This window comes from Anoplophora glabripennis, unplaced genomic scaffold, assembly GCF_000390285.2.
Source record: "Anoplophora glabripennis isolate ALB-LARVAE unplaced genomic scaffold, Agla_2.0 scaffold249, whole genome shotgun sequence".
Classification (NCBI taxonomy): domain Eukaryota; kingdom Metazoa; phylum Arthropoda; class Insecta; order Coleoptera; family Cerambycidae; genus Anoplophora; species Anoplophora glabripennis.
The window spans coordinates 280,174-294,253 of record NW_019416857.1 but is presented as its reverse complement, the minus strand read 5'-3'; the positions used below and the strand labels follow the sequence as shown (position 1 = coordinate 294,253).

Genomic DNA, 14,080 nt, shown 5'->3' with positions numbered 1-14,080 from the left:
ATAGAACAGTTTGTTATTGGCAAAGAGTGTACATTCACTTTTTTTCCTAACTCTTATAGTTTCATTGGTCTTAGTCTCGAGTATGTGAGTCAAATAAGCCCTTTTGTCTCCCCTTCCCTTGGGTTTAACCAATAGTATTAAAATTATTTAGGAGGTGCTTCGTTTTTGAGATATAGGGTGTTTTTTTTAGAAAAAAAAAATGATGAAAACAATAGAAATATTTAAGTACCTAACATCTAATGTGACTATGTCGTAATGCGACAACGTAACGACTCCTAAATTTTTTCAGGCGGTTTGTAGTCACTTCATTTACTTGTGTTGTATACTTTTAAATAAAATAAGATGACAAACAATACATGAAAATTTATTTGTCAATTGAAACAACCAAAAAATTACCAATTAATATTATACCAATTGCCACTTAATATTATACCTAGACAAAGCGAAAAGTGAATCAAAAATGAAATGATTTAAAAAATATTTTAAATCATTTAAAAATGTGCGCCTCCGGACTGTAGACAAGCACGACATCTTCTAATTATGGGGGTAGTGGCCGATCGACACTGAATTGGAGTTAATTCTCGACACGCTTGGACTATTCTCTGTCTTAGATCTTCTAGGGCAAGGGTCGGCAACTGGCGGACCGCAGTCCAGGTCCGGACCGCGGAAGGTAAAATACTGGACCGCCAAAAATTTTTTGAAAGTATAAATTACTCAAATAAATTATTTAAAAAATGTTTTTTTACGTTTAAGTGCCGATCTTATATTTTTTTCTAGTATTTTACAATTGTGTGAGTGTTTTGAGTTCTTAATTAGTAAGCAGATTAAATTTGAGTCCAAATTAAAATAAAAAATAAGAAATATGAACTTTTTCTGGACCTCGTTAAAAATTTTCAAAAGTATCCGGACCCCACCTAAAATTACTTGCCGACCCCTGTTCTAGGGTAACAACTAGCACCTCGTAGACTTTTTGTTTAAAAACACCCCAAACGAAATAATCCATCGGTGTCAAGTCCGGTGAACGTGCGAACCACGCTGCAGGTCCTCCACGACCAATCCATCTCCTGGGATAATTAATGTTTAACCACTCCCTAGGACCTCTACCAAAATGGGCAGGACAACCATCTAGTTGAAACCAACTGTTCATTCGAGTATTAAGCCGAACTTCTTCTAACAGATCTTGAAAACCATTTTTAAGGAACTCGATAAACATGTCAGCATTTAACCGATGCGGAAGGAAGTAGGGACCAACTATAGTGTTGTCCAACACACCCAACCATATGTTACATTGGAATTCATGCTGAAAACTATGTTCCCTTACCGCCCGTGGATTCTCGTAGGACCAAATATGGTTGTTCCTTTGGTTTAAAATTCCCCTTCGAGTAAATGTTGCCTCATCTGTCCACATTACTTTTTGCGTAAACTGATCATTATTCTCTGCTTGGTTTAACATCCAGTCACAAAACACGCGCCTGCATCGTATGTCCTGAGGCAATAAATGTTGCATACGCTGGTACGCATGGCGTCCATCAGCCCGAAGAGACCTCCAGATGGAACTTGACGAAATACCTAGCTCATAGCAGCTAGATCTTCTGACACTCGTGGATGGATTTTTATCGAAATGGTTTAAAATAGTATTCGACCTTACTTCATCTTGAAGTGGGGCAAAATGTCCATCAGCATAAGTTGGAATACCGAAAGACTAAGTTTGTCTGAGATGACTGAATGTCGTTGAAAATGTTTCCTTTGCTGGTAGTCTGCGATGAGGAAATCCTACTGCATATTCACCATATCAGCATATTCATTGTTCGAAAATATGGACGGCATTATTAAACTTATTTTTATTATTAGTTTAAACACTTTATCTGATGGATAATTTATGCAACAATTCGCAAAGTAACATTTAAAACGTCAAATTAACATTGCTTGACAGCAGCCTACTTGAAAATTTTTGTTGAGGTTCAATTTAAAGATTATCGACAGAATCCAGAAGCACCCTTCAGAAAAATCAATTTTGCCATGAAACTATAAGAGTTAGGAAAAAAGTGAATGTACACTTTTTGTCAATAACAAACTGTTCTATCTAAAAACAGCATCATTTTTTATTTTCAGTAGGGCCGTATTAATTTTTTTATAACCCCATAACTCCGCCACTGGTTGCTTGCGGGACTTCTACTTCTATGGAAAAATGGTATCTTATAAGAAGATGTGTCATGGCAAATTTGGCTTAAATACCCATCTTCATTTAGAAGTTAATTAAAAAATTCGAATTTTTTAAAAAATCTTTAACACCCTATATATCGAAAATGAAGCGTCTCGGGAAAAAAATTTGTACTTGATTTTTTTCTTATTTTTTATGAGGAATATCTCCTTAAAGCTTGTCGACTTAATCCTGAAACACCCTGTATAGAGAAAATTAGAATTTTTCGCTAGGCTATTCAATGGTGACCATGTCATGACCATTGACCACTGACCACGTGGTTATTATGGGGTCAAAACGATTATTTTAAACTGGAACCCCCCCGTTTTGACCTCGGAAATGGAAACGGCCGAAAATTTTACGTTCAGATATGATCTTGACCATTTCAAAAATTTCAAAATGGCGGCGAAATCAAGATGGCGGACAAAATTTTTGAAAGTTAACCGATTGTCACCAAATTTTGTATACGGAGGTTTTCGAGGTCGCTGATCACGAATCTGAGGTTAGATTATCAAATTTCAAGATGGCGCGGAACAAACAATCCTTGAAGCAGAATTGTTTGTTCCCTCGAACATGGATATCTACTTTTACAGGAGTTTGTTCGGCGTAAGTGGGTTGGAGATGGCTTTGTATATTAGATTCGCAAGTGGAGTGAATTTTCGAAAAAATTTTTGAATTTGAATTTTACAATAAAGTAAAAATGTGAAGATGTTACGCAACCTAAGGCTGCCAGTAGACATCGTGGTGTAGATCATTTTAAAATTAAATTTCGTGTTTGCTACCTTTCCGTCGAAATTACAAGCACTTTGAATAGGGACGCTTATAATTAATGACTGATGTGTGTGTATAGCGTTCGCCTAGCGAAACTTATGAATTAATAAATATCGATTATGCCGGTAGGGATCAGGGTGATGTAAATTTCAGCTAAATATAGCCGAGGTTGTGCACAATAGTGATTATGGGAATAATATCGAGGAGGTTTGTTGAGGACCTTCGCGAATAGATCCGATGCTGCTTTCGGTTTAAGAATTCAAGCCGGCAAAAGCTGACAATAAGTGAACATTTATTGACGGCCGTGTTATTGAAGCCGTGTGGGTTTGATCGGGGTGGTTTTGTAAAAAGCCTGACAATAACAGGTTAAGATACTGTTTATATAGGGTGTTCCTGAAAAGGATGGACAACGCTTGACCACAGGTTCCTTGGATGAAAACAAGACTATTTAGCCTAACTTACCTATATACAAAAGTGAACAAATTTTGCTGAACAAACTGATATGTTAGTAGTTTTGGGGTATTGTGAAGGAAATTGTTGTGCTACTGTTCGAACATATGCTGAAAGATTTCCTAATCGAAGAACTCCAAATTACAAAACATTTGCTAATGCGGAGAGACGCCTTCGGGAATCAGGACGTTTTTTACCTGTAACATTAAATCGTGGATAATGTACGACGGCCGGAATTATTCAACTGGAGGAACCAATTTTGAAAAGGGTCGAAGAAATTCCTCAAGTAAATAAAAGGCGTTTAGCGGCAGAGATTGGCTTTCAAAAAGTTCCTTTAATTAGAGCATTAAAAGACCAGTTATTACAGGTTACTGGTATTACAGGGTACAGGTAGGTATTACAGGTTATTAGATGTCTAACAGGTGGATAGGTGGAGGAAATAATGCCCCTTTAAAATGGCCACCTCGATCCCCGGACCTAAACCCATGTAATTATTTCATTTGGGGAGCGTTGAGGACCACAGTGTAAAATAACTTTTCAGTAAATACAGAAAACGAATATGGGAAAGAATACAACATGAAATTAATGTAATGACAGGTAATGCACAATTATTGGATAATTTCTAAAAGAACTAATGTTTGCGTTTAAGAACAAGAAAGTAACTTTGAGCATTTACTCACTGTAATATTATTTTAATGTGATTACAAATATCAGTTTATTTAAAATGTTAATGTTGACTTTCTTACATTATTAATTGATATTGTTTATTTAAAATATTAGTGTTGATTTTTATTTTATTGATTGATTATACTAATACCAAAAATGTGTAGTTAGTTTTTTTAATGTGACGTTTTTTCATTATTATTCCCTGCTTTGAGGCTACAGTTATAAATTATTTTTTATAAATCGGAATTTTTGCCTATATTTAATGTATAAAAAATGCGAATTTTACTCGAAATCCATAAACGATATCGGAATTTTGTAAGAGCAAAAAAATCTTCTAAAATAGTGCTTATTTTTAAAAATATAAATTCTGTCGTCATTGGCATACACACAAATGTGTACAAAATTTGAAGTTTCTAAGAAAAACAGTTTTCAAATTATTTGAAAAAAATAGGTTATCTATTCTATATTTAGAAAGCTTTATCTAGTATTCGTGCACTTTTGTATATAGGTAAGTTAGGCTAAATAGTCTTATTTTCATCCAAGGAACCTGTGGTGAACCGTTGTTCATCCTTTTCAGGGACACCCTGTATAGACGGATATTGATCGTCCTAACTAATTTATGTTTATAAGTGGTCACACGAAAATTAACCCCCGGGTTGTTCCGGGTGCGAAGAAATGTGTAAGGAAAATAGTTGTAAGCCAATAAAGGTCTGCTATCGGAACTGCTGTAACCATTTACCACGATAGGGGCGTGTCTTAGAATTTTTCGCTAATTACCTCGGGTATTAATTTTTAGAAAGTGACGCAGAGATCTTCTATTTCAACGAATATCGTAAAGACTGTATGGTTTTTGAAGTACCCTGTATATATTTGGAACATTGGCAAAACCATCAAAATAGTTATTCAAAGACATAAAGTTTCGTACGTTTATTATTAACATGCAACAGTATTTTGTGATAAAAAATATTATTTTCTGTAGGTATATGAAACGAATTATACCTACTACGACTGAAAAAGTAAGCGATCCTCATGTATAGTGCAGATAGTTAGAAAAATGAAGGCGAATTGGCACGTACCTAACTCCGTGATCGAGTTACGGGTAAGTTCCAGGGAAAATATTTATTAGATCAGGATCCTAATAAATTGGATATGGCCAAAAGTGAATTTAAATCAATATAAGATACAGGATAATTCCAGCCTCTGTCAGCCTCTGGCACAAATAGGAAGTCGCTCTATGGAATTACGTGAATTGAATTTTGGTGGACGCAGAAAATCGAAAGACAAAGGAAAATGTGATGATAATAGTATTTTAAACAATACAAGGAACGGTTCTACCTTAATTTTGGCGTCAGTTTCTTTTCTTTTTTAATAAATGGTGACAAACATTAAAACAGTGCTGTTTTGAGCTATACATGGTGACTCAAAACTTATCCAAAAAAAATTTAATATTTGCTGAAACTTTCGAAAATTGATGTACGTAAGTACATAGTGATTACTTAAAGTTAATGTTGATGTCACGAATGAAACATTTTTTTCTACTATGTATGAAGTAATGGGCCTATGAAAAATAGCTTATTTTATTATTTAATCCATTTAGATTATTTTAATGTTGAAAATTTTGTGACTATCAATTTGAATTAAAAACAGAACATATTGTACTGTATTGCATTTAGCATGAAGAATATACCCATACAAACTGATGTACAAAAGGAGATGAAGCAATTCCCAGCGCTTTCACATCAGATTGTAGGTATATGTATGTAGCATCTTATGAGGCATCACTAATCTTGTCAACAAGTCTATCTCATAAAATTTTTATATTTTGCTATTTTTATAATTTCTCGTCATCTTTTGATACTATATTTTGTTTTTCCTATAATTTAATATTTTATAATATATGCTTGATTATTTTGTAATTTTTAATTAACCTATTAATGTACTTAAACTACAAATTAAAGAATGAAACTATTGATAACGGTTAATTAAATAATAACAAAGTTTATTTCCTGCAACTTCAGTTGTATGAAGTATTATCTTATATATAAAATTCTCGTCTTATATATAAAATTCTCGTGTCACAATGTTCGTTCCCGTACTCCTCCGGAACGGCTTGACCGATTCTCATGAAATTTTGTGAGCATATTGAGTAGGTCTGAGAATCGGCCAACATCTATTTTTCATACCCCTAAATGTTAAGGGTGGTCCACCCCAAAATTTTTTTTTTTTGTTTTTTGGACAAAATTTTATTTTTTTATTTTTTTATGATGTGGCCTTAAAAAATACATACAATCCTAAATTTTCACCCTTCTACCATCAACCCTTATTTTTTGATTGACTTGATCATTTTTTTTATCCCCGCCAGGCGTCGACCGGTGTCACTTCTGACCCAGTAAACAGCACGGAGTAGGGATGAGATCTCTCTCACACAATGAGCCGTTTCTCACTCCCTACAGTTTTCGGCCATTATTATTATTGTTTGTGCATCAACCATAATAATGACATTTACTATTACCATTCATAAAAAAAAATATATACACGATATACACTGAATAACACTAAATATAATATAGATGGTAGAAGTGAAATTTCTTTATGAAAAATCTACTAAAATAATCCTAGGAATAATTTATATGGCAAAACAACGTTTGCCGGGTCCTTCTAGTAAAATATATATGATTAGTAATTCCTCATAAAATGTTATATTATTATGTACAGATACATTCTGCTGTGAAGTGCGGGAAGATGAGTCTGATGAAAATTGTTTTAACTTGGAATGAAAAAATAAAAGGATTACAAAAACAAAAAATAAGTATAAAAAAATAAAAAATTGAAATAAAAAATAAAACTAATAAAAAAACAAAAATGTGACTACATTTCTTCCAACGTCCTAGTCCTTAGTCCTGGGTGGCGCTAATGGAAAATAAATTATAAATAAATTTATACTTAAACCTCATTCACGATTTAATATCTCTATAGATGTTAAATCGTGAATATGATTATTAATATACATTACCTAACAAGTTAGGAATTTTGGCCGGCTAATAATTTTGCTTTTCATCCACAGTGCGGCGTTGCCACACTTATAGAATTTCCCTAAATCTAGGGAGAAGAATGTGAACATTGTATTTGCGAAAATAAGACGTAGTGAGACCTTTTTATAAACATATTAAAATAACAACATAGCATTAATAAATGATTACAAGTCACGTGACTAGTAATTTTGTTTTGAACAGCAATTTTCTTTGAAATTACGTTAAAACAGATCATTATATTTCACCGGCTGGTGATTAATGTAATTTTTCACATTTTTCACAAGGTTTAGGGATTTTTAGTTGACAGTAACAACTGTGCAATGTTGATTGTCTAAGCTCAGCCGTTATGTGGCTTGCAATCATTATTTTTAAAGACTGAACTAGAAATCGTTATAAAAATTGCAATGTTATTGAAACTCTGTCGATCAGCGCTCTCGACTCCACTAGTTCTGAATACGTTCACAGTTTTTTAAGTAAAGTGAGTATTTATTTATTTATTTATTTATTTTACTTGATCTGTTTCATATAGTTTAATATAACAAGAGTTATCCTTAAAACAGATGCAAATATTTTGTATCACCCTGTGAAGTGTTTTTATGTCCGTTATGCAAAATGGTGCGCAAACTGGGTCACTCGCCCGCTTTTTGCGGTACATCAAGGCGCTATATCGAACGCCATTACGGCGATCTATGCATTAGCGCGCGATTTAATATCCTATTACATTTTTTTCGCCCCTTTGTTCGGCCGCTTCGTGCAAATATATTTTCGAAACTGTCAGAGAAAAATAGTTTCCACAGCGTGCGTTTAATGGGATGCGACGGAATAACAAGGTTTCTACATACATAGCGTAGAAGAAAAAACGGAAATATCAAAGCAACACGGATAAAAATTGTGGATTCTCTACATATCTCCAATGGTTTTTATACATAAAAAATGTAAAAATGAAAATTACGCTTTTGAATGTTTATTTTCTTTTCACGATGTACTAATACTTGTTATATTGTTACATTTTAAAATGCATTACTCTTTTGTGTACTCTTACTATTTTTGATGTAAATAAAAGTTTGAATTTTCTCTGCCTTTTTCATCCCAACCAATAAAATTTATCAGCCATGTGATGCGTGTATAGAGATCTCTGTTAGCAGTCTAGCAGACCACATGTTTAGATACATTTGTGACGGCTCAGTGTTTTAACTATACAGGGGGTCTCATAATTAGTGTCCAATAATTTACCACTTGATTCTATTTCCAAAAATAAGAATATTTTTTCATATACACATGGAAATGCTTTCTAAAGGAGTGAAAGGTGCTTAGAAAAGTTTGTTATGGGCGTCGCAAGCGGGGGGAGGAACTCGAGTAAAACATCAGGACTTTTTTATAGAAAATTCAAATCAATCAAATTTTACTGTTGCAACATGTAAAAAATTTGGGGCAAATTCTCGGGCAAATTTTACCCGAGTCCCCCCCTGCTTGAGACCTCCTAAAAAATTTTCTAAGAACTTTTCACGTCGTTTATTACAATGTGACACATCAAAATTCATAATAGTATATGTACCCATTTTAGCTATTCAAGAATTTTTTTTTAATTTTAAGGTAATGTAACGAATTGCTTAAATCCGTTTTTATCAGAAATGGAGCATTTTATCGAAATAAATAAGGAGTACATTTTTTGTAGAGGAGATTAAGGTCTATCATATGTTGGCATTTGAATTTGAAAATTTCGACAAGCAAAAAAATAGGGGCAAATTTTAGCCGATGCCCCCCCCCCCAATTGAGACGCCTCTGACAAAAATTTTTCAAAAATTTTGTGATCTATTTCGACTTTTATGGTGTCAAAATACATAATTTTCCTTCAACCCGTTTCGAAAATATTTAAAAAAAATTATTTTGAAACCCATGTTTATATGAAAAAATATTCTTATTTTTGCCAATAGAATCAAGTGGTAAATTATTGGACACTAATTATGAGACACCCTGTATAAACATAATATTATTTTATTATAAATAAATACTAAGGTAAGTAAATAATATGACTTTGTGTAAATTATATAAATTTTCATTAAAGAGTATGACAAATATCAATACTGACCGTATTGGACTATCCCTACCTTTTATATGCAGCCATCAGAATTGCAGCTTACTATTTAAGGCCTATTTACTTTGCATTATATTTTATTCTCAGTTCAATTTTTTCAAAGGGAACCGACATTACCCTCGAAATATCTTAATGTAACTTTATCTGTATAAGATAATTTTACATTACCTAATATGGCGTCAATAATAGTGTAGTGTGTAATTTTACACAAAATTTTTATGAGAGAACATAATTTGCATATAAAAGAGATATATATCGGAATGTTAATTGTTATTGGACAGTGAATTTCTTAAATATGCAGAACATTCATAGTTATTTTTAACCCTTAACTTTTATTTATTTTTCACTGAAGTCTGTGTGAATGGAATCATGCGGGAGAGTAGGCCATAGCAAAAATCGACACAACAATGTCGCCGAGAGTAACAGTTACTAAGAGACAAATTAGATTAAAAAGACGTTATCGTCGTTTTGTGTTAACAGGGGTTAAAATAGAGGGCGGATTTCCCAAGAAAATAATGTTTATAAAACGTTAATTGAATCGTGAATATGTTGCAATTAGCCCGTCATAACGTTCTACACTTCCCACGTGGTTGCGACAGTGCCAACAGAGGTCGATCATTGTAACGTTAACTGAAGATAAATATTTGCAAATGAAACATACAGAAAAGTGAAATTTAAGGCACATAAACCATCACAAATGGTAATAATGTTATACCTATACCGCCTGTAATGTGTAAGTGTTTAAGTCGGCGCAATATTTACAAACATACGTCCGTACATAACTCACCAAGATATATCGAAGACAAGACAAAATCAGTTTATTATTGAGGTTCTCCATTATGTGCAAAGAAACTGTCACAAAAGATATAAAAAAATTGTAACCATCTTTAGCAGTGTTAAATAAAAACTAAACTCTAGTACACCAGTCGTGTAGTAATTTTTATACCCTCTAGCGCAAGGGTCGGCAACTGGCGGACCGCGGTCCAGGTCCGGTAAAATACTGGACCGCCAAAAATTTTTTTAAAGTATAAATTACTCAAATAAATTATTTAAAAAATGTTTTTTACGTTTAAGTGCCAATCTTATCATTTTTTCTAGTATTTTACAATTGTGTGTGTTTTGAGTTCTTAATGGTTAGTAAGCAGATTAAATTTGAGTCCAAATAAAAAAATAAGAAATATGATTTTTTTTTCTGGACCTCGTTAAAAATTTTCAAAAGTATTCGGACCCCACCTAAAATTACTTGCCGACCCCTGCTCTAGCGGATAATCGAAGCAACTTACGATAGAGGCAAGTTTAGTTAAATCTGCTTATTTTGATCGCAGGAAATTGTGGTAGCTCCATGTACACCATAGGCGTACCTACGATGGGGTTTCATCAAGGTTTCATTTATTTTAACGTTTTCAAATGTTGAAACAAAACATTACGCGTTTTTGTTTTGTCCTCCCCTGGAAAAATCCTTGCTACGCCCTCGATATACACGGAATATTGAATCGCCCTGTACTTACTGAAACATTTAAAAGAAGGAATTTGTATGCGTTCTCTTGTCACGTAACGATAAAAGTCTGCGACGCAACAGCAATACATCACTTATGAACCGAGCATAAAACCCACTTCCTGGTCCTAAACGTATATATTTCCTGGAGCACCGGTTATGGGGCCGGCGAAAAGAGCGTGACAAACGCCATTATTCAAATTGCGATTCTCAAAGCGTCTCTGACTCCTTCTTTGCGAGACTCTGGGCCTCAATTTACGTGGAAAGTTTTATTGTCGAAAGTGCGTCCCTAAAAGCTTGTCAGGCTCGGCGGCGCTCCGGCCAATTTTGATGCGATTGTGAATTCGCCCCAGGACCTTCAGGTGGTTACACTGCAAAAAAATGTTGTTTTTTTTCGGAAAAAGAGATTGGGATACGATTCGATGTGTTTTGTTTATTTTTTTTCGAATCTTGGGCATAAATAGTAAAAGTTCTTATTTGGCTCCTGAAAATTATGAAAAATGGGACTTCACGTGGAAGGTTAAGCGATGCTTTCCAACTTTTTATCTACATAGAAAATGAAAATAGGTTAAAAACTATGAGACTCGTATTTTCTATTTTTTCATTTCGTCCTCATTTAATCTCTAAAAAAAAATTAAAATATCATTCTGGCGTCACTAAGGAAAAATTTCAGATCTAACGCCATATACAGGGTGATCCATTAACGGTATCGAGCGGTTGTATATAGGAAACTAGACGTGCTACGATCACGGAGTAGAAAATGCATACAAATACGACCAAAAGAAATTGATTTAAAATATTTTCAAGTCTGTTACTTCACTGCTAGGGGGCGTAACTGCTATAGTGTTACAGAAAATTGTCGGTTCTTCGAAATTTCGCTTATATAACCTACGTTGCAAATACGCTCTTTAGATACACTGTTAAACCCTCCACAAGTTTTGTTTGAACTTTTTTTTTACCATAGCAATGTCAGTATGAAGGAAGCTATCTTGAAATTTTTAAATTGTCATAACTTCTAAATGCCTTAATCGATTTCAATAAACGATGGCATATTTTAAAGAACTATTAATAAAATTTATATTTATGATATAGAAATAAAAATATTATTTTCCTTCACAACGGTAGATGACGCTAATGAGAAAAGTTTTGTAATTGTCTCCGTTTACTAAAAAAATTTAAATGCAACGATATAGGTTTTTTTCATGGTTTGATAGACTATTTATTATGGAAAACAAATACACAAACCGGAGGTCGATATCTTTGTTCGTTTTCAAGTTATTGCTAAAATAGTGAAGCTGTGCTAGAACGTCCTCCTTTATCTCTTTCAGTCTCAGTGGTGCATAAAATGTACCGCCGTTTTTTATTCCTCCAGGTCTTGGTGGTACCGTCACAGCCGACTTAGAATTGTACCCCCTTTTAAAATGTGTTGCCTACTAAATATTGATTTTGTGACCGTTGGCTTTGTAGAGAAGCAGTTTTAAGATTAGATTTTATAATCTCTTCATGTGTTTCAATATTCCCCTGATTTTAAAGTAATATAAGGTGTTTTAGTTTAAAATTTTTATATTAAGCTTGAAATTGAAGTGAATTAGTGCAGATCAGAACACTGGTAAGTACAAAGTAATATTCGCTAACACAATTTTTGATAAAATTGGGGCGGTACAAATTATGTACCACCATGAATATTGACCAAAATTATTACTTTCGTTTTATTGTGTTTTTATATATTGTAATGAACAACATAAATTTGAAAGGCTGGACTAGAGCCAAATTTTTGAAAGAAAACCTTCCTTCAGATGAAGATTCAATAGTTAATGGCGAACTAGATAATCAATAGGATGAGGAAGAATTTAATTGTACTGCGGAAGTAGAAGATAATATGCAACAAGAAGATGATATTGTTTATGCTTCTGTAGAAGATTCAGAATCTGATGATTCTGAATGGAATGTACCTCTGAATAAAATTAGGGATATACAGAAACAGTTGCAGTATGATGCGGATCCTATTTGGGGCCAGACCAAAAATATAATGGAACCACCTGGTTTTGATCAATATTCAGGAGTAACGCGAGTTGTTCAGGAAATTCAGATTCCATCTCCATATAAGTTATTCAGGCTACTATTTGATGCTGATATAATTAACAATATAGTGTTCCAAACAAATCTTTATCAAGATTATCATATTAGAGTAAGAATTTTTTAAGTACTTACATTTAAAAATTATTTAACAATCATTTCCCTTCAGCCATAGTGGTACAGACCCTGTACCACCCCCACAGGAGTCTGTGAGCTAACACACGGTCACAAAATCACCTGTAATGTATTTAGTTTTAAGTATTCTTTACAATAAAATCATTATAATTCACAAAAGCTATAGTTTAATTTTTTGTGACGCTTGGGTAAAAAAAATAATATAATTTCTGTGCCTGAAAGAGTTATTCAGTTCTCTAAATAAAAGTAACATAATCCAAGCCAATATTAAATTGTAAAACTATACCAATCTTGTCCTTAAAAAGAATTATTGCTTTATTTTGAAATTTTTTTGATAACTGCAATATTTCATTTTTTTATTAATTCCAAATATCTGAATAGTTATAAAGATTATTGTTTCCATAATGAAGGAGGCTTTGTCCTATGAAAATAGACAAATAAAAAATTATGTCAAACGATATGTAACAGCACTTGCTTCGTGCAAAGTTAGTGTCATTCGTGTGAGAAAAGTACTTGTGTTCCATATGAAATTCCCAGGTCTCTAACTAATTCCCTTAGACTTATTTGGGGATTTACACAAGCCAGCTTATTAATAATATTATCTTCCGTTGAACTTGAAATCGAAAAAAGATATCGATCTCCGTTTTGTGTATTTGTTTTCCATAATGAATGGTCTATGAAGCCATGAAGCCATGACCTATATCGTTGCATTTAATTTTTTTAGTAAACGGAGACAATTACAAAACTTTTCTCATTAGCGTCGTCTACCGTTGTGCAGGAAAATAATATTTTTATTTCTGTATCAAAAATATACATTTTATAATAGTTCTTTAAAATGAGCCATCGTTTATTGAAATCGATTAAGGCATTTAGAAGTTATGACAATTTAAAAATTTCAAGATAGCGTCCTTCATACTGACGTTGCTACAGTAATAACAAAAAAAAGTTCAACAAAACTTGTGAAGGATTTAACAGTGTATCTAAAAAATGTATAGTGATTTTTTTCAAATTTATTCACAGTGGCAACATTGCTCTCACATTTTTACGAGATAGTTGAAAATATTTTACAGGGATGAACAATAGAAATAGAAGCAACTTTTGTTTAACAATATTTTTTCTATTCAATCTTAAGTGGGACACACTATATATATATATATATA

At 33.1% G+C, this 14,080-nt stretch overlaps 2 protein-coding genes across 3 annotated transcripts in view; one reads left to right on the top strand and one right to left on the bottom strand.

Moving 5' to 3' along the window:
- Positions 1 to 14,080, bottom strand: part of LOC108907225 (adenylate cyclase type 6) — a 309,463-nt gene that overhangs the window by 205,114 nt on the left and 90,269 nt on the right. The gene's annotated exons all lie outside the window — the stretch shown is intronic.
- Positions 12,589 to 14,080, top strand: part of LOC111691982 (tigger transposable element-derived protein 2-like) — an 11,139-nt gene continuing 9,647 nt past the window's right edge. The window contains exon 1 of the mRNA XM_023455562.1: positions 12,589 to 12,771. Within this exon, the coding sequence (XP_023311330.1) occupies positions 12,589 to 12,771 (183 nt within the window). The remainder of the gene's footprint in view (positions 12,772 to 14,080) is intronic.